The sequence below is a fragment of the Bos indicus genome, chromosome 14, assembly GCF_029378745.1.
Source record: "Bos indicus isolate NIAB-ARS_2022 breed Sahiwal x Tharparkar chromosome 14, NIAB-ARS_B.indTharparkar_mat_pri_1.0, whole genome shotgun sequence".
In the NCBI taxonomy this organism is placed as follows: Eukaryota; Metazoa; Chordata; class Mammalia; order Artiodactyla; family Bovidae; genus Bos; species Bos indicus.
The window spans coordinates 74901981-74921181 of NC_091773.1; the positions used below are offsets into that span (position 1 = coordinate 74901981).

Genomic DNA, 19201 nt, shown 5'->3' on the forward strand with positions numbered 1-19201 from the left:
AGCAGGAAATGTATTCACTTGTCAGAGAAGTTAGGGAACATGTGTGGAATGATTGGAAAGTTTGATTACATAACTTTAAGATGTCTTCCTATATTTAAAATGTGGGCTTGGAAGGAGCTTTCTATAATCAGTCTATTTAAAGGGAATATCTAGGCCCTTGTGCATTCCACTTTAATGCCCTCAGGGTCTGATGCCTAGAAATGGGAACTTCTGAGGCCATGTAATGTATATATATATATATATATATATATATATATATATATATATATATGTATATAATGTATACATATATACATTATGTATATAATGTATACATATATACATTACAAGGTATATATAACTTCAGCTGATGCATAATATGCATGCTGGTTATAAATGTAATAGATGTACTGATGGCCCTTCATCTATTACTTGAATCTTTATGGTCAATTTTCTTTTGGCAAAGTTTGCTTTTTGGATAATTAGGTGTCTGTTATTCAGTAAATGATTATTGAACAGCATTTTGAAGCAGAACTGTCAGTAGACAGATGAGTTAGGCAAAGGCCCCGCTCCTGTGGAGAATGTAGTCTAGTATGGGAGACAGGTATGAAAGTGAATAATTGTAAAACAGTGTATTGCATGTTACTTCAAGACCATACAGGAGCTTCAGTTCATTAGGGAACATACCCAATTTATGCTACATAATAGAGTTTCTTCTCAATAAATAGTTGTTGAATAAATTAATGAATTCTTAGTAGACTTTGGTTAAACTTTCTCCAAAATATTAACAGGACTTTCTGAAACTCCAATGCTTTGGCCATCTCATGCAAAGAGTTGACTCATTGGAAAAGATTCTGATGCTGGGAGGGATTGGGGGCAGGAGCAGAAGGGGACGACAGAGGATGAGATGGCTGGATGGCATCACTGACTCGATGGACGTGAGTCTGAGTGAACTCCGGGAGTTGGTGATGGATAGGGAGGCCTGGCATGCTGCGATTCATGGGATCGCAAAGAGTCGGACATGGCTGAGCGACTGAACTAAACTGAATTGAATGACTCCTACCTTTATCACATAGATCTTTATTTCCCAGGTTTACTAAGTATTATCTAAAACATATTTAGCCTAAATTCCTTTTCTCTATAAAATATAAACTCCAAAATATTTTATGTAATGAATGGCCAATGGGATTGGTATCAACTGCCAGATAAATCTATTTAAAAATTAATGAGTAGTTTTATTAATTGATATGATAGTCTATGTTATGCTAACTGTATAGATTTCCTTAGTAAGTTCTTCCTTTAGCTAACCTTGATTTCAAATTCATGCTTCTGTGACTACTGAGGTTACAACACTAGAAGTTGTTATTTTACTTTACCAATACATACACAGAAAAGAAACCTAGAAACTGCTAAAGAAAGTCCCTCTCTGGAAACATTTCTTATCATTCTCTGTCAACCCAGTGAGCTCACTGAACCTGATTATCCTATTGACCAACCTGTGTGTCCACTATTTAAATAAGACCCGTGTGGTCCATGGGGTTGCAAAGAGTCAGACGTGCCCTAGCAACGGAACAACAACAACAAATGCCCTACATGGAAAGCCAGCATCTTTGGAAATAGTCAGATATTTCACAGCAGCTTTCTAGAGGGACTCTATAGTCAATCTCCACTCTGATGATTTCTTGTATTTAAAAAAACAAAATAAAGCCACATCAACTATACAAACATAATATGTATAAATGTAAATTAATCTATTTAGTTGTCCTCTGATAGAATATTTTGATACCTTCTGGATAAGGATCTGCTGATAATTTAAATATGTAGTTTATTATTTTTACTCTTTTATATTCTTATCAGTTGTCTCTTTTCCCGGGTATAATAAATTCACTTAATTGCTGCTGCTGCTGCTGCTAAGTTGCTTCAGTCACGTCCAACTCTGTGCGACCCCATAGACGGCAGCCCACCGGGCTCCCCCGTCCCTGGGATTCTCCAGGCAAGAACACTGGAGTGGGTTGCCATTTCCTTCTCCAGTGCTGGAAAGTGAAAAGTGAAAGTGAAGTCGCTCAGTCGTGTCTGACTCTTAGCGACCCCATAGATGGCAGTCATTTTTAATAAAATGATAGTATGCTTTTCTGAACAACTATTTTTCTCTACCAAATTGAGTAAAAGCTATATAGACTTGGTCATACCAAAATATCTGGACATACGTATATCATATACCCTCTGAATCTTATCTAAATGTCAAAGTATTCAAGTTTTTTCTTATATTGAAATGAGATAAACAGTACTCAAAATCTTAAAAAGATTTATTACCATATCATAACTTTATGGGGGATAATCATTATCAGTATATAAAATTTTATTAGAGAATTGGTATGCATCCAATATATTAAAACTAGAGAATTCTGACTTTACAAAGTAATTTTAGGCATTGGGTAATATTTACTGTCTCCTGAATACCTACAGTTTATTTGATTTGAAAGTGATGAAACCTTTGTCAATATCCTTGTTTCACATTTCCTGTAACTTCTAAATGAACAAATGTATGATAATTTTACATTTCACAATAATTTATTTTACAGAACTAATAAAGAAAAATAATTCCTATAGTTTTGGTAGAGTTATGTTAGTAAGTCTTTCTCCCCAAAGTTACTGTTTCTTTAAATGTCAAATTCTTGCATTTAAAAAAATTACCCTAGAAAGAGTGAGGTAAACTTAATATTTCACTTATCATGAATAAATTTTTGCATTTCTATTGAGAATTGTAAAAGCAGAGTTTAAGTTTTCTTTTAAACTTTTAGTATATAATCAGTCAGCTCAGCCATGTCTGACTCTTTGCGACCCATGGACTGCACCACTCCAGGCCTCCCTGTCCATCACCAACTCCTAGAGCTTGCTCAAACTCATGTCCATTGAGGCAATGATGCCATCCAACCATCTCATCCTCTCTCATCCCCTTCTCCTCCTGCCTTCAGTCTTGGCCAGCACCAGGGTCTTTTCCAATGAGTCAGTTCTTTGCATCAGGTGGCCAAAGTATTGGAGTTTCAGCTTCAGCATCAGTCCTTCCAATGAATATTCAGGACTGATTTCCTTTAGGATATAATATAAATGTATTATATTATAATACATATAATATTGGATATATATAATATAATATTGGACTGGTTGGATCTCCTTGCAGTCCAAGGGACTCTCAAGAGTCTTCTCTAATACCGCAGTTCAAAAGCATCAGTTCTTCAGCACTTAGCTTTCTTTATAGTCCAACTCTTACATACATGACTACTGGAAAAATCATAGCTTTGACTAGATGGACCTTTGTTGGCAAATAATGTCTCTGCTTTTTCATATGCTGTCTAGTATATACTGCTGCTGCTGCTGCTAAGTCGCTTCAGTCGTGTCCAACTCTGTGCGACCCCATAGAAGGCAGCCCACCAGGCTCCCCCATCCCTGGGATTCTCCAGGCAAGAACACTGGAGTGGGTTGCCATTTCCTTCTCCAATGCATAAAAGTGAAAAGTGAAAATGAAGTCACTCAGTCGTATCTGACTCTTAGCGACCCCATGGACTGTAGCCCACCAGGCTCCTCGATCCATGGGATTCTCTGGGCAAGAGTACTGGAGTGGGGTGCCATTACCTTCTCTACCAAACACCAAAATATTTACTTTTTTTTCTTACTTTCATATTACAGAGAAACTGATACTCTAATTTTGTAAAAGATTCATCACTCTGTTAAAGCAGGAAGGAGAAATACTCCATTATTAGTACACATTTTTTAAAATTCAGTGAGTTGGTATCGATTCAATGAAGTTAAAACTAGAGCATCCTGACTTTTAACAGTAACATTAAAAATAAGTTAATGTAGTTTGCCTTCAGTATCAATTGTTCTGATGAAAAATGATGTTTTAAATTTCTCATTAGGTCAATTTTATTAGGTAATGTTGTGTAAGATGTGATTATTAAAGATAATATTTAGTATTTTTAAGATAAAGTGTACAAAATTTACCAAACTGAAAGTTTAAGAGAATCACTAAGATAGCATCATGAAAATGCCCAGTAGAGAATTAAAAACTTAAAATATTGTCTTATTAAAATGAAAAATGTTAACTATAACCATTCTATCTCTGTCAAAAAAGATAAAGTAAAAGCACTTTAAAATTAAATCACTTTGTTTTTCAAATATAATGTTTTTTTAATTTTACTGTATCATATTTTTGCAAATACATATTAGCAATTTTATGTATTATATACTAGAATATCAAGAATAACAGTGTTAGTTTACTTTTAATATCACATGATCTCTCTGCACCCTTAATTATTTCAGTTATTAGTAAATACAAAATACATTTCTTAATGGCATACAGATTTCTAAATTGTTTTTTGTGTGCACCTAAGTCAGAATTCCAGCTCTAACTTTGAAGTGCACTAATGTATCATATATATATATATTATTTTTTATTAGAATAGAGTTGATCTACAGTTATGTGTTAGTTTCAGATTTACAATAATGTGAAACTATATATATATATATATATTCTTTTTCAGACTCATTTCCCACATAGACCAACTCAGAATAATGAGTAGACTTCCATGTATAATACAGTAGGTCACGTTTAGTTATATACTTTATGCATAGTGGCATGTTTATGTCAATCCCAAACTCCCAATCTATCACTTTCCCCCACGTTTGCCCCCTGGTAACACAAGTTTGACTCTGAGGTCTGTGAGTCTGCTTCTGTTCTGTGAAAAAGTCTGTTTGTGTGCTTTTTATTATATTCCACACATAAGTGATGTCATATGAGATTAATCTTTGACTTCACTTAACATGATAATCCCTAGGTCCGTCTGTGTTGCTGCAAATGCTATGGTTTTGTTCTATTTCACTGTTGAGTAATATTCCATTGTATACATGTATCATATTTTCTTCATCCTCTCCTCTGTTGATGGACATTTAGGCTGCTGCCATGTCTTGGCTATTGTAAACAGTGCTGCGATGAACACTGGAGCGCATGTAAGTGGGCATGTAAGTTGCTACAACCATTAGTGAGAATAGCACTGAGGTTCCTTAAAAAAGATGTAAAACTCCCATATGATCCAGCAATCCTATTCCTGGGCATATATTTGCAGAGAACTATAATTTGAAAAGAGACTTGTGTCTTGTATTTATTAATGACATCACAAATGTTGTAGTCAAGCACGTTCTGGAAACTCAGTGCATAGCTTTGAAAAACATAATGATGTGTTTTCAAGTCCAAATCGTACTCCACATTTATTATTCTTTATTATATTGCTTCATTTTTCTCAGAACCACTGTATACTTCTATGTATATCATACAATACAATTTCATTTATTTTCTTTATTGTAAGGTAATCCTGTTTTTGAAAATAAAGCAGTTTCTCCATTACACATTCAATCCAACACTGCTACTGCTAAAGTCGCGTCAGTCGTGTCCGACTCTGTGCGACCCCAGAGACAGCAGCCCACCAGGCTCCCCCGTCCCTGGGATTCTCCAGGCAAGAACCCACTGGAGTGGGTTGCCATTACCTTCTCCAATGCCTGAAAGTGAAAAGTGAAAGTGAAGTCGCTCAGTCGTGTCTGACTCCTAGCGGCCCCGTGGACTGCAGGCCACCAGGCTCCTCTGTCCATGGGATTTTCCAGGCAAGAGTACTGGAGTGGGGTGCCATTGCCTTCTCCGCAATCCAACACTAATTCCCATTAAAAATTTATGAGCAGAGCGCATACTGAAATGGTCTAACTCTTCGTATCTCCATGATAGCCTCTCTAGTACATGTCTCTAATTTCTGTTGCTTAAACTTCCGAAATGTTTTACTGCTTCCAATTTTGTCCCCTTTGTTATTTTTCATCAAGAGTAGTGATCTTTGTAAACTGGAATAATACCAGGATATTTCTCTACTTAAAACCCTCCAGTGGTTTGCTTTCACAGAAATTAACCCAGGTTTCCCTTGTGGCTCAGATGGTAAAGAATTTGCCTGCAATGCAGGAGACCTGGGTTCAATCCCTAGGTTGGGAAGACCCCCGGAGAAGGAAGTGGCAACCCACTCAAGTATTCTTGCCTGGAAAATTCCATGAAAAGAGGAGCCTGGCAGGCTACGGACCATGGGGTCACAAAGTGATCTTTGTAAACTGAATTAATACCAGAATACTTCTCTGCTTAAAACTCTCCAGTGGTTTGCTTTCACAGAATATAACCCATTCCCTGCCCCAATTCTCTTTCAATTCATATCACTGTACTGTGTGGTCATTTTGCACCAGTTCACTAAGCAGCCGCATTATCTGAACTGGCTGGAAACTCAGTCTGAGGCGTGTGGGGCTCCTTTTGTCACTGATATCTCATTTATCGTCTACTCATCTCACCTCCTCACCACTCATTTATAACCATGTGTAATTGTATTTTTATTGTTTATCTCTTATCACTAAAATAAGATCTACAAGATCAGAGACTTATTCACAGTTATATGTCTAGCACCTACAGCGGTACCCATGATGTAGTATGTTCTTTGAAATAATGAATCACAAAAATACTTGCTTCTGCAATCTGATAAGGTGGAAAGAAAATATAAGACTGCAAGGAAAATTAGACAAATTTCAAAGTTAAAACATATTCTGTATGCCCAGTCAGCCATCAAACAGGTGATTAGCAAGGGAAACCATAAATAAAACAGAAGACAGCCCTCAAACTGAGAGAAACTCTTTGCAAATGAAGCAACTGTACAGGGATTAATCTCCAAAATATAAAAAACAGCTCATAAAGCTCATTTAAATAAAAAACCCAATCAGAAAATGGGTGGAAGATCTAAATAGACGTTTATCTGAAGAAAACATATAGATGGCCAGAGAGGACATGGACACATACTCAACATCATTAATTATTAGGGAATGCAAATCAAAACTGCAGTGAGGTGTCACCTCACACTGGTCAGCATGGCTGTCATCAAAAATTCTATAAGCAACACAAGCTGGAGAGGATGTGGAGGAACAGCCCCCCTCCTCTGCTTTTGGTGGGAATGTAAATTAGTACAGCCACTGTGGAGGACAGTATCAGTTCTCTTCAGTCACTCAGTCGTGTCTGACTCTCTGTGACCCCATGGACTGCAGCACACCAGGCCTGCATGTCCATCACCAACTTCCAGAGTTTACTCAAACTTATAACCATAGAGTCGATGATGCCATCCAACCATCTCATCCTCTGTTGTCCCCATCTCTTCCCACCTTAAATCTTTCCCAGCATCAGTGTTTTTTTTTCCAGTGAGTCAGCTCTTCACATCAGGTGGCCAAAGTATTGGAGTTTCAGCTTTAGCACCAGTCCCTCCAATGAATATTCAGGACTGACTTCCTTTAGGATGGACTGGGTGGATCTCCTTGCAGTCCAAGGAACGCTCAAGAGTCTTCTCCAACACCACAGTTCAAAAGCATCAATTCCTCCGCACTCAGCTTTCTTTATAGTCCAACTCTGATATCCATACATGACTACTGGAAAAACCATAGCTTTGACTAGACAAACCTTTGTTGGCAAAGTAATATCTCTGCTTTTTAATATGCTGTCTAGGCTAGTCATAGCTTTTCTTCCAAGGAGCAAGTGTCTTTTAATTTCATGGCTGCAGTCAACATCCGCAGTGATTTGGGAACTCAAAAAAATAAAGTCTGTCACTGTTTCCATTGTTTCCCCACCTACTTGCCATGAAGTGATGGGATTGGATGCCCTGAATGTTGAGTTTTAAGCCAACATTTTCACTCTCCTCTTTCACTTTCATCAAGAGGCTCTTTAGTTCTTCTTCACTTTCTGCCATAAGGATGGTGTCATCTGCATGTCTGAGGTTATTGATATTTCTCCTGGCAATCTTGATTCCAGCTTGTGCTTCATCCATCCCAGAGTTTCTCATGATGTACTCTGCATGTAAGTTAAATAAGCAAGGTGACAATATACAGCCTTGATGTACTACTCCTTTCCCAATTTGGAACCAGTCCATTGTTCCATGTCCAGTTCTAACTGTTGCTTCTTGACCTGCATACAGATTTCTCAGGAGGCAGATAAGGCAGTCTGATAGTCCCATCTCTTGAAGAATTTTCCGCAATTTGTTGTGATCCACAAAGTCAAAGGCTTTGGCTTAGTCAATAAAGCAGAAGTATGTGTTTTCTGGAACTCTCTTGCTTTTTTGAGATCCAGTGGACGTTGGCAATTTGATCTCTGGTTCCTCTGCCTTTTCTAAATCCAGCTTGAACATCTGGAAGTTCACAGTTCATGCACTGTTGAATCCTGGCTTGGAAAATTTTGAGCATTACTTTGCTAGCATGTGAGATGAGTGCAATTGTGTGGTAGTTTGAACATTCTTTGGTATTGCCTTTCTTTGGGATTGGAATGAAAATTGATCTTTTCTGGTCCTGTGGCTACTGCTGAGTTTTCCAAATTTGCTGGCATTTGAGTGTAGCACTTTCACAGCATCATCCTTTAGGATTTGAAATAGCTCAACTGGAATTCCATTACCTCCACTAGCTTTGTTTGTAGTGATGCTCTCTAAGTCCCACTTGATTTTGCATTCCAAGATGTCTGGCTCTAGGTGAGTGATCACACCATCATGATTATCTGGGTCATGAAGATCTTTTTTGTACAGTTCTTCTGTGTATTTTTGCCACCTCTTCTTAATATCTTCTGCTTCTGTTAGGTCCATACCATTTCTGTACTTTATTGTGCCCATCTTTGCATGAAATTGTTCCCTTGGTATCTCAAAAAAATTTTTAAGACACCTCTAGTCTTTCCCATTCTGTTGTTTTCCTCTATTTCTTTGCATTGATGACTGAGGAAGGCTTTCTTATCTCTTTTTGCTATTCTTTGGGACTCTGCATTCACATGGGTGTATCTTTTCCTTTTCTCCTTTGCCTTTAGCTTCTCTTCTTTTCACAGCTATTTGTAAGGCCTCCTCAGACAACCATTTTGCCTTTTTGCATTTCTTTTTCTTGGGGATGGTCTTGATCCCTGTCTCCTGTATAATGCCATGAACCTCTGTCTATAGTTCTTCAGGCACTCTGTCTATCAGATCTAAAACCTTGAATCTGTTTGTCACTTCCACTGTATAATCTTAAGGGATTTGATTTAGGTCATACCTGTATGGTCTAGTGGTTTCCCCTCCTTTCTTCAATTTAAGTCTGAATTTTGCAATAAAGAGTACATGATCTGAGCCACAGTCAGCTCCTGGTCTTGTTTTTGCTGACTGTATAGAGCTTCTCCATCTTTGGCTGCAAAGAATGTAATCAGTCTGATTTTGGTGTTGACCGTCTGGTGATGTCCATGTGTAGAGTCTTCTCTTGTGTTCTTGGAAGAGGGTGTTTGCTATGACCAGTGCATTCCCTAGGCAAAACTCTACTAGCTTTTTCCCAACTTCATTTTATACGCCAGAGCCAAATTTGCCTGTTATTCCAGGTATCTCTTGAATGTCTATTTTTGCATCCCAGTCCCCTATACTGAACAGGACATCTTTTCTGGGTGTTAATTCTAGAAGATATTATAGGTCTTCATAGACCCATTCAACTTCAGCTTCTTCAGCATTACTGGTCGGGCATAGACTTGGATTATCGTCATATTAATGGTTTGCTTTGGAAACAAACAGATCATTCTGTCATTTTTGAGATTGCATCTAAGTACTGAATTTCGGATTCTTCTGTTGACTATGATGGCTACTCCATTTCTTCTAATTGATTCTTGGCCACAGTAGTAGGTATAATGGTCATCAGCATTAAATTCACCCATTCCAGTCCATTTTAGTTCAGTGATTCCTAAAATGTTGATGTTCACTCTTACCATTTCCTGTTTGACTACTTCCAATTTACCTTGATTCATAGACCGAACATTCAAGGTTTCTATACAATATTGTTCTTTACAGCATCGGAATTTAGCATCAGAGGATAATATGGAGGTTCCTTAAAAAAGTAAAAATAGAACTAACATGTGACCCAGCAATCCCATTCCTAGGAATATACCCTGAGAAAAAACATAATTCAAAAAGATACATGCACTCTAGTGCTCATTGTAACACTGTTTACAATAGTCAAGACATGGAAGCAACCTCAGTTCTGTCAACAGAGAAATATATAAAGAAGAAGTGGTACATATATACAATGGAATATTACTTAGCCATAAAAAGAACAAAAGAATGCCATTTGCAGCAAAATGGATGGACATAAACTTTGTCATACTGAGTGGAGAATGTCAGAGAAAGACAAATATCATATGATACTGCTTATGTGTGAAATCTACACACACAAAGAGAGGTAAAAATGGACTTATTTACAATATGGAAGTACAATCACAGATGCAGAAAACAGACTTCTGGTTACTAGGGATTAAATGGGGGAGGGTAACTTGGGAGATAAGGATTGAGATATGCTTACTATTATATATAGAACAGATGGCTGATAACTTACTGTATATCACAGGGAACTCTTTTCAATACTCTGTATCTGGCTATATGGGAAAAGATTCTAAGCAAGTATATATATATGTATCTGTATAACTGGTTCACATTGCTATTAACTTGAAACGAATACAACATTGTAAATCAACTATACTGCAATAAAAATAAACGATTTCACTTGATTTGCTTCCTTATTTTCCTTGTATATAATAGATGATATTTATCATCACAGTCATTATAAGTCTTGTCTAGAATATGGACTAGAAAATAGTGTAAACCTTGTTGTAGTTGTGATGTCTACATTATAATTTAATATAATTGCTTCTTGAGTCAAGATATTTGGGTTAAAAAACTAGCTCTACCATTCTAAATTTTCTCTAAATTCATCTGAGATCCTTTGTTTCTATGACAGGTGTGAAAAACTCACCTGGCTCACAGTAAATGCTCAATTAAGTGTTTTTTTTCCCTAAATGCTTAATTTCCTGCCTAATGTTTGTAATTATCTTGGCATAGTTACAGACAGTTGAAATACAATCTGCATATTATTTTCCACCACAGATTATATCCTGAATATTTTTCCGTACAGCTAAATAGTTGAAAATAGCAAAGTCATTTTTGCTATTTAAAATTTCAAATCCTGTATATATTATAGCTGTAATATAGACATCATAATTTAATATCACTTAGCCTCCATGCGATAATAAAATAGTAATATTAACCTGAATATTATACCCTCCTATGCATTAAGATATTCCCTTAGTGAAACTCATGGATTCATCAGTGTAAAGTTATTGGTTGAAATGGTCTGAAACTTACTTATAACCCCTGTGAAATTTGCTCTTTACTTTTTGCAAAGATATATGAACTTATACTACCACAATATAAAATACTTAAATATATATATATTTGTTTATGTTCTATTTATAAAATAGTAAAATAAGTGATAAAAAAGAAATACCTGATCAGTGCTAAATAGAAAAAAAATATATTTATAATTTTTCTCATATGTTATTAGCCTCAAGAAAAATAAGGTAATAGTGTCCAAGTTACTTCTTTAAATTCATATAACTGTTAAATATTTGTATTAAAGAGCTATTCACTCACATGGCTTTGACTATGAATAATTAAATATATAAGAAAACAGTCGACATCAGAAACTGTAGTTAACTGACCTTTTATTTAAAAAAAGAAATAACTTTGTGTTCACTGAATTGTTCATGATATGAGCATAAAGACATTGTTTGGAAGTAACGTGTGTACACAATAGCGTGCCCCTAAAAGAAATTATTACTGTACAGAAATTGAATTTTTTATTTCAGCTTAGAACTGCTGTACCTGTTTGATCATTTGGCAAAGCCGCTTTTCTATTATTGTTCAGGAGACAAAGTGATGATTGATCTAACTACCCCAGTGTTAACCATTCTGCAGAAAAGATCTCTTATAGCCTTGGTAGATGAATACTATACTGCTGAGAATTTAATGACCCAGCATAGTGAATGTAGCTATAGAGAGAGAAAGAATTAGTTTCTTTCCTACTTACTAAGAGACATTTTCTAATTTCTTTACTCAGCTTGTGATGAAAATATGTAAAAAGTCAATGTGTAATAGGTCAGATTATATATAATAACGTCATACTGACTATCCTTTTTTTCTAAATTTCAGTATAAAGAACGTAACTCCAAAAGTGGGAGATCCTGAAACCCGTAAAGCTATTCGCCGTGCCTTTGACGTGTGGCAGAATGTCACTCCTCTGACATTTGAGGAAGTTCCCTACAGTGAATTAGAAAATGGCAAGCGTGATGTGGATATAACCATCATTTTCGCGTCTGGCTTTCATGGAGACAGCTCTCCTTTTGATGGAGAGGGAGGGTTTTTGGCACATGCTTACTTCCCTGGGCCAGGAATTGGGGGAGATACTCATTTTGACTCAGATGAGCCATGGACACTAGGAAATCCTAATCATGATGGTAAGTGCATAGTTTTATTATTTTGTTTTTTTATAATGCCCAAGTAATTTGCTAATTTATAAACTTAAGCTCAACAAATAATCTGTTTTTAAAATCACCAAACAGTATGAGGCCTTTTATAGCATTTTACAACAAGAATATGTATAAGTCATTACACAATAGTAATTTTTCATGTGGCTTTTGATTAAAGATTAAACCTTTATAGTGTACTATATAAATACTCTAAATTGAATTTTGTTTTCTATAAAAAGTCATTTCGAAGATTCTGTAATATTCAAGTCATGAGACATGCATTAAGCAAATTCTCCTGTTTTTTAACACTTGATTCCAGTGTTTCCCCTTGAAACTTAACCTTGTTTGACATTGGTGGTGTAGCTTCTACCATATCTTCTCTGTGTGTGTGGAGCGGGGGGCGGGGGGGGCTTGGGGTGCTTTCCATTATCACCTTTCTAATCTGTAAACTTTTTCTGCTTCTTTTTTGTCTCTTATCCTTTCCTTGGTCTCCCAATCCGATACCACTACATAAGTTATTGTTTTTGTATTATATCTTTAGTTTTATAGGAACTAGATTCTTACAACTCCATTGTAACATATCTATCAGTTTTCTAATCCTTGCAATTATTCTGATATGCAAAAATAATGAAAAAAAAGCTCAGCTAGTTCAGCTACAACTCAAACAACTCCACAAGAGGTTTTCTTCAAAACAGACATTTTACTTCACATGCACCACTCCCTTGATTCATGCTAAGCCACCGGCAGTTTTCTCCACCACTGATTTTACACCATGATTATTTGACCACAAGAAGCATTTATTTATTTTGTGAAACTGCTACTATCTTAGGTAATAGTGTTCCATGGAACACATTTGGAAAAAGTTGTGTTAAATACCCCTATGAATCCTTTCCTATCTCTAGATCTATGAAAAAATGTATAGTTGCAAAAATCTCTTTGAACTGACATATATTTAGGTGGTGGGGACATTCTTACTAATTTTCATTAGACTTCAATGTTCTTTCTTATAATATACAAACCAAGTTTTGACTTAAGTCTCTAGTATCTAACACAGTGCCTGAAACAAGAATGTTGAAAATGTTTGCTTCTTTATACTTTATCATTTTAAAAGAGGATTTGAAGCATTTTACCAAAACAATATAACAAGTTGTTATGAGGCTTTTTAAAATCTGATCAAATAAAAAGTATTAGCATGAAAAAAAAGAATATATTTTTCATGAATGTATTTTAATAATTACATAAGGAAATTCTCTTTGTTAGGGTAAAAATATATGTTGAAAAATTCTCATTCATTGAATATTAATGTCTTTATTATTATATAATTAATGTCAGTGAAATTCTTTGGGCAGAAAAAAAAAGCTCAACAGCTAAAAATATGGCTACTTAATACAGAAAGCATGTGTTTCTTTCTGGGAAACAATTCATACTTCAAATTGTGTTTTAAAAATATTCACAGAATTACAAATTCTAGATTTATAAGATTCATAAATCAGCATCTCCATAATCCTTATAATCAAGACAGTTTTCTTTTTCACGACAATAAAATGTTAAAATCCAAGTATACATTGTTTAATGACAACTAATCCATTAGTAAAACTATAAATTCCTCCTTGATGAGTTAAGCCCAGCCATCAAGTTAAGATTTGTTAGTTCATTAGAAGATTTAGCTAGCTGGATTAGTGTAATATCTTTGCATTTTTAGATCAGGCAAGGTTCAAATATATTATGGATAGAATGAACTAGATCGGGTTAAACTTAAAATAACATTAATTTTCAAAGAAAGAAAATATAATAAATAATGTCCTATTTTCCAAAAGGAAATACAAAGCCTAGTATTAAACAAGATGATCTTTTGAATTATTGTAATAGGTGTATTTTCTATAATATAAAATTATGATTTCATTTTTAAGAACTGGTTTGAAGAATAACGGCAATTATGCTGGGAGAATTCACTATAGTGCAAAGAAAAGCCAGATACTTTGGAGTCAAACAGATGTATATTCCTGGCTAACTGATCATTAGCTCAAGAAACTGCTAACAAACTGTACACTTGATTTCATTCTTTATCTTGCATTGCAGTGCTGAAAGTATTGTAAGGAGCAACGCTTTATATTCAGGCATGTTTACCTTACTCTATACCTGAGCATATAATAATAAAACATTTACAACATGATAGTTGGCCCATAGTGGTTTGATACATAATTCATTTAAAATAAAATGTTTATTTTTATTAATATCACACAGGCATTCTAATGAAGTAGTTCACAGTTCCTCAAGGCAATTGCTTAAATGGTTTTAAATAATGGAAAAATATTTTCATTCTCACTAATTGAGAAAAGTAGCACTTATAATGGTAGAGTTTTGCTGACACAGGAGAACCTGAAATTTGCTTTCAGGGAAAAGATATTCTTCTAAACTTCTGAAAAGAGAAAATTGTATTTTATTCTAAAACAATAAATTATTCCAATTGAGTCTAATTGTTAAAAACATTTTATGTCTACATCTTTGAAGTTGCATTGACTTTAGGGCCTCATAAATTTAATTTAAAAAATCTATATAAAGAAATTATGCCTATTAAGTGGTCTATATTTTCTCTTAAAATATTAAAATCATCAAGAAAGACTCACAGATCCTTTAAATGTATCTTCTATTAGCTGAACTTTTCCAGACATGAACCAATACTTTTTAAAACTAAGTTTGTCTTTTTTTTTTTTTTTAAGGTATAGGGCATTTGAAGTGACATAGGAAATGAGAATTTTCCCACTGAGTTGAGTATGAATGGTATTATGAATGCTTATGTGGTTTGTGTGATTGAAGACTTTCTAGGAATATATATGTGGGAAAGAATTAAAAAATAGGAAATAGGAGTTGGACGTGTACAATCAAGTCTGCGGACTTTTAACTCAGTTCATATATCTTGGAATGCTCTTAGAGAGATGGGAATACCAGACCATCCTACCTGTCTCCTGAGAAACCCGTATGCGGGTCAAGAAGCAACAGTTAGAACCCTGTTTGGAACAACTGACTGGTTTAAGATCCAGAAAGGAGTACCACAGGGCTGTCTGCTGCCACCCTGTGTGTTTAACGCATACGCTGAGCACATCATGAGAAATGCCGGGCTGGATGAGTTACAAGCTGGAATCAAGACAGGTGGGAGGAACAACAACAATCTCAGATATGCAGATGATACCACTCTAATGGCAGAAAGCGAAGAGGAGTTAAAGAGCCTCTTGTTGAGGGTGAAGGAGGAGAGTGAAAGAGCTGGCTTAAAACTAAATGTTAAAAAAAAGGAAAGTAAGATCATGGCATCTGGCTCCATTGCTGCCTGACACATAGAAGGGGAAAGGTGGAAGTGGTAACCGATTTCCTCTTCTTGAGCTCCAAAATCACTGCAGGTGGTGACTGCAGCCATGAAATCAGAAGATGGTTGCTTCTTGGCAGGAAAACAATGACAAACCTAGATAGTGTGTTGAAAGCAGAGACATTACCCTGCCAACAGGGGTTTATACATTCGAAGCCATGGTCTTCCCAGTGGTCACATACGGTCATGGGAGCTGGACCATAAAGAAGGCAGACGCCAGAGAATTGGTGCCTTTGAACTGTGGTGCTGGAGAAGGCCCCTGAAAGTCTCTTGGACTGCAAGAAGATCAAACTAGTTAATCTTTAGGGAGATCAACCCTGAATATTCACTGGAAGGACTGATGCTGAAGCTGAAGCTCCAGTATTTTGGTCATATGATGCAAACTGTTGACTCATAGGAAAAGTCCCTGATGCTGGGAAAGATTGAGGGCAAAAGGAGAAGAGGGCATCAGAGGATGAAATGGCTGGACAGCATCACTGATGCAATGAATATGAGCTTGGGCAAACTCCGGGAGATGGTGAGGGACAGGGACAAGGATTGTGTCGTCCATGAGGTCACAAAGAGTCAGACACAACCGGGAGACTGAACATTCAGATCAGATTAGTCACTCAGTCGTGTCCGACTATTTGCTACCCCATGAATCGCAGCACGCCAGGTCTCCCTGTTCATCACCATCTCCCAGAGTTCACTCAGACTCACGTCCATTGAGTCAGTGATGCCATCCAGCCATCTCATCCTCTGTCGTCCCCTTTTCCTCCTACCGACAATCCCTCCCAGCATCAGAGTCTTTTCGAAGGAGTCAACTCTTCTCCAGAGTACTGGAGTTTCAGCTTTAGCATCATTCCTTCCAAAGAAATCCCAGGGCTGATCTCCTTCAGAATGGACTGGTTGGATCTCCCTGGAGTCCAAGGGACTCTCAAGAGTCTTCTCCAACACCACTGTTCAAAAGCATCAATCCTTCAGCACTCAGCTTTCTTCATAGTCCAACTCTCACATCCATACATGACCACTGGAAAAACCATAGCCTTGACTAGACAGACCTTTGTTGGCAAAGTAATGTCTCTGCTTTTGAATATGCTATCTAGGTTGGTCATAACTTTCCTTCCAAGGAGTAAGCGTCTTTTAATTTCATGGCTGCAGTCACCATCTGTAGTGATTTTGGAGCCCAGAAAAATAAAGTCTGACACTGTTTCCACTGTTTCCCCATCTATTTGCCATGAAGTGGTAGGACCGGATGCCATGATCTTCGTTTTCTGAATGTTGAGCTTTAAGCCAACTTTTTCACTCTCCACTTTCACTTTCATCAAGAGGCTTTTTAGTTCCTCTTCACTTTCTGCCATAAGGGTGGTGTCATCTGCATATCTGAGGTTATTGATATTTCTCCTGGCAATCTTGATTCCAGCTTGTGCTTCTTCCAGTCCAGCGTTTCTCATGATGTACTCTGCATAGAAGTTAAATAAGCAGGGAGACAATATACAGCCTTGACGTACTCCTTTTCTTATTTGGAACCAGTCTGTTGTTCCATGTCCACTTCTAACTGTTGCTTCCTGACCTGCATAAAGGTTTCTCAAGAGGCAGGTCAGGTAGTCTGGTATTCCCATCTCTTTCAGAATTTTCCACAGTTGATTGTGATCCACACAGTCAAAGGCTTTGGCATAGTCATTAAAGCAGAAATAGATGTTTTTCTGGAACTCTTTTGCTTTTTCCATGATCCAGCGGATGTTGGCAATTTGATCTCTGGTTCCTCTGCCTTTTCTAAAACCAGCTTGAACATCTGGAGGTTCATGGTTCACATATTGCTGAAGCCTGGCTTGGAGAATTTTCAGCATTACTTTACTAGCGTGTAAGATGAGTGCAATTGTGTGGTAGTTTGAGCATTCTTTGGCATTGCCTTTCTTTGGTATTGGAATGAAAACTGACCTTTTCCAGTCCTGTGGCCACTGCTGAGTTTTCCAAATTTGCTGGCGTATTGAGTGCAGCACTTTCACAGCATCATCTTTCAGGATTTGGAATAGCTCAACTGGAATTCCATCACCTACACTAGCTTTGTTTGTAGTGGTGCTTTCTAAGGCCCACTTGACTTCCCATTCCAGGATGTCTGGCTCTAGGTCAGTGATCACACCATCGTGATTATCTGGGTCGTGAAGATCTTTTTTGTACAGTTCTTCTGTGTATTCTTGCCACCTCTTCTTGATATTTTCTGCTTCTGTTAGGTCCATACCATTTCTGTCCTTTATCGAGCCCATCTTTGCATGAAATGTTCCCTTGGTATCTCTAATTTTCTTGAAGAGATCTCTAGTCTTTCTGACTGAACAATAGCAACATGTATTAATACATTTGATTGCCTCTTCACTTATGCTGTAGAAGTATAATAATTTTATACTTATGCATATCATTAAAAAACAAAACAATTATTTAATATTTAGTGTTTCATTTGGATTAAAATATTGATGTTTCTTTACTGGTCCAATAAGTATATTTTTCCTATTGAGTGAGCTTAAAGAAAATGATTCTGCAGAATAATAGTGTTCAGAATTGTAGGCGATTAAGGGAGAAGTTAACTGTTCAAGATATAACTCCATAAAGATTTACTGCTTAGTTGAAATTCACACTTTTAACTAGCAACAGCAGGGTGGCTAGGGTAATGTCCTGTGAAGTATTGATCATTTATCAAAGGAAAAACCTCCCGCTTTGTTGTGGTACTGATGAATGTGTGGAGAATAAATGCATTCGTACATTCTAGCTTCTTTCTGTAAGACTGTCTTTTTGAATCACAAATATACAGGCACAATTCTGACATCTTCATTAATAAATTTTTTTGTTTCTTTAGTCCTCCAATGTCCCCTGGCTTACCTACCTGAAAATTTTCTTTTCTCTCCTATTCAGAGTTCTTAAGCATCTAGAAAACAGAGAAAGTTGAAAGTTTAGCAAAAATGCAAATGAAAGAGCCTCTTGATAAGTACCAAGCTCATTTCCCACAGCATATTGCTCAGTTAATGAAGGCAATTTGAATTCTGTCTACCTCTAAAGAGATAAACAGTGACTTAGGCTGCCAGTACTCCTTAATTCATTGTTATCCACTTTCCTATCAATTTACTTATAGTCATGATACTATTTGAAAACTCAATCCAATACTCATTAAGTGAATTATGCAATAGTTACATTAAAATAAATAAAGGAGTACACCCCCACACTCACCTTTCATAAGTATAATGCCTCCCCGCCCCCCCACCGAAGGCCTTTTTTTTTTTAATAGAGTGGATAATAAAATATCTGCATAGTAATTCTAAATAGAAAAGCGTCACTGTGATACAGTTTTTGAAGAGTATGCATTGGCTGAACGTGGGTTGGAAAATTTAACTCTAACAAAATGTTAAAATTAATTTTGGTCATCATTATCATATGGTTTCCTTGGCTACAGTATAAAATGTAAGTGGTAAAGTCAATGTAAACATGAA

At 36.4% G+C, this 19201-nt stretch overlaps 1 protein-coding gene across 1 annotated transcript in view; it reads left to right on the forward strand.

Annotated features, from left to right (window-relative positions):
• The window catches only part of MMP16 (matrix metallopeptidase 16), a 407510-nt gene that overhangs the window by 225653 nt on the left and 162656 nt on the right, over positions 1-19201 (forward strand). The window contains exon 4 of the mRNA XM_019973934.2: positions 12066-12370. Within this exon, the coding sequence (XP_019829493.1) occupies positions 12066-12370 (305 nt within the window). The remainder of the gene's footprint in view (positions 1-12065; positions 12371-19201) is intronic.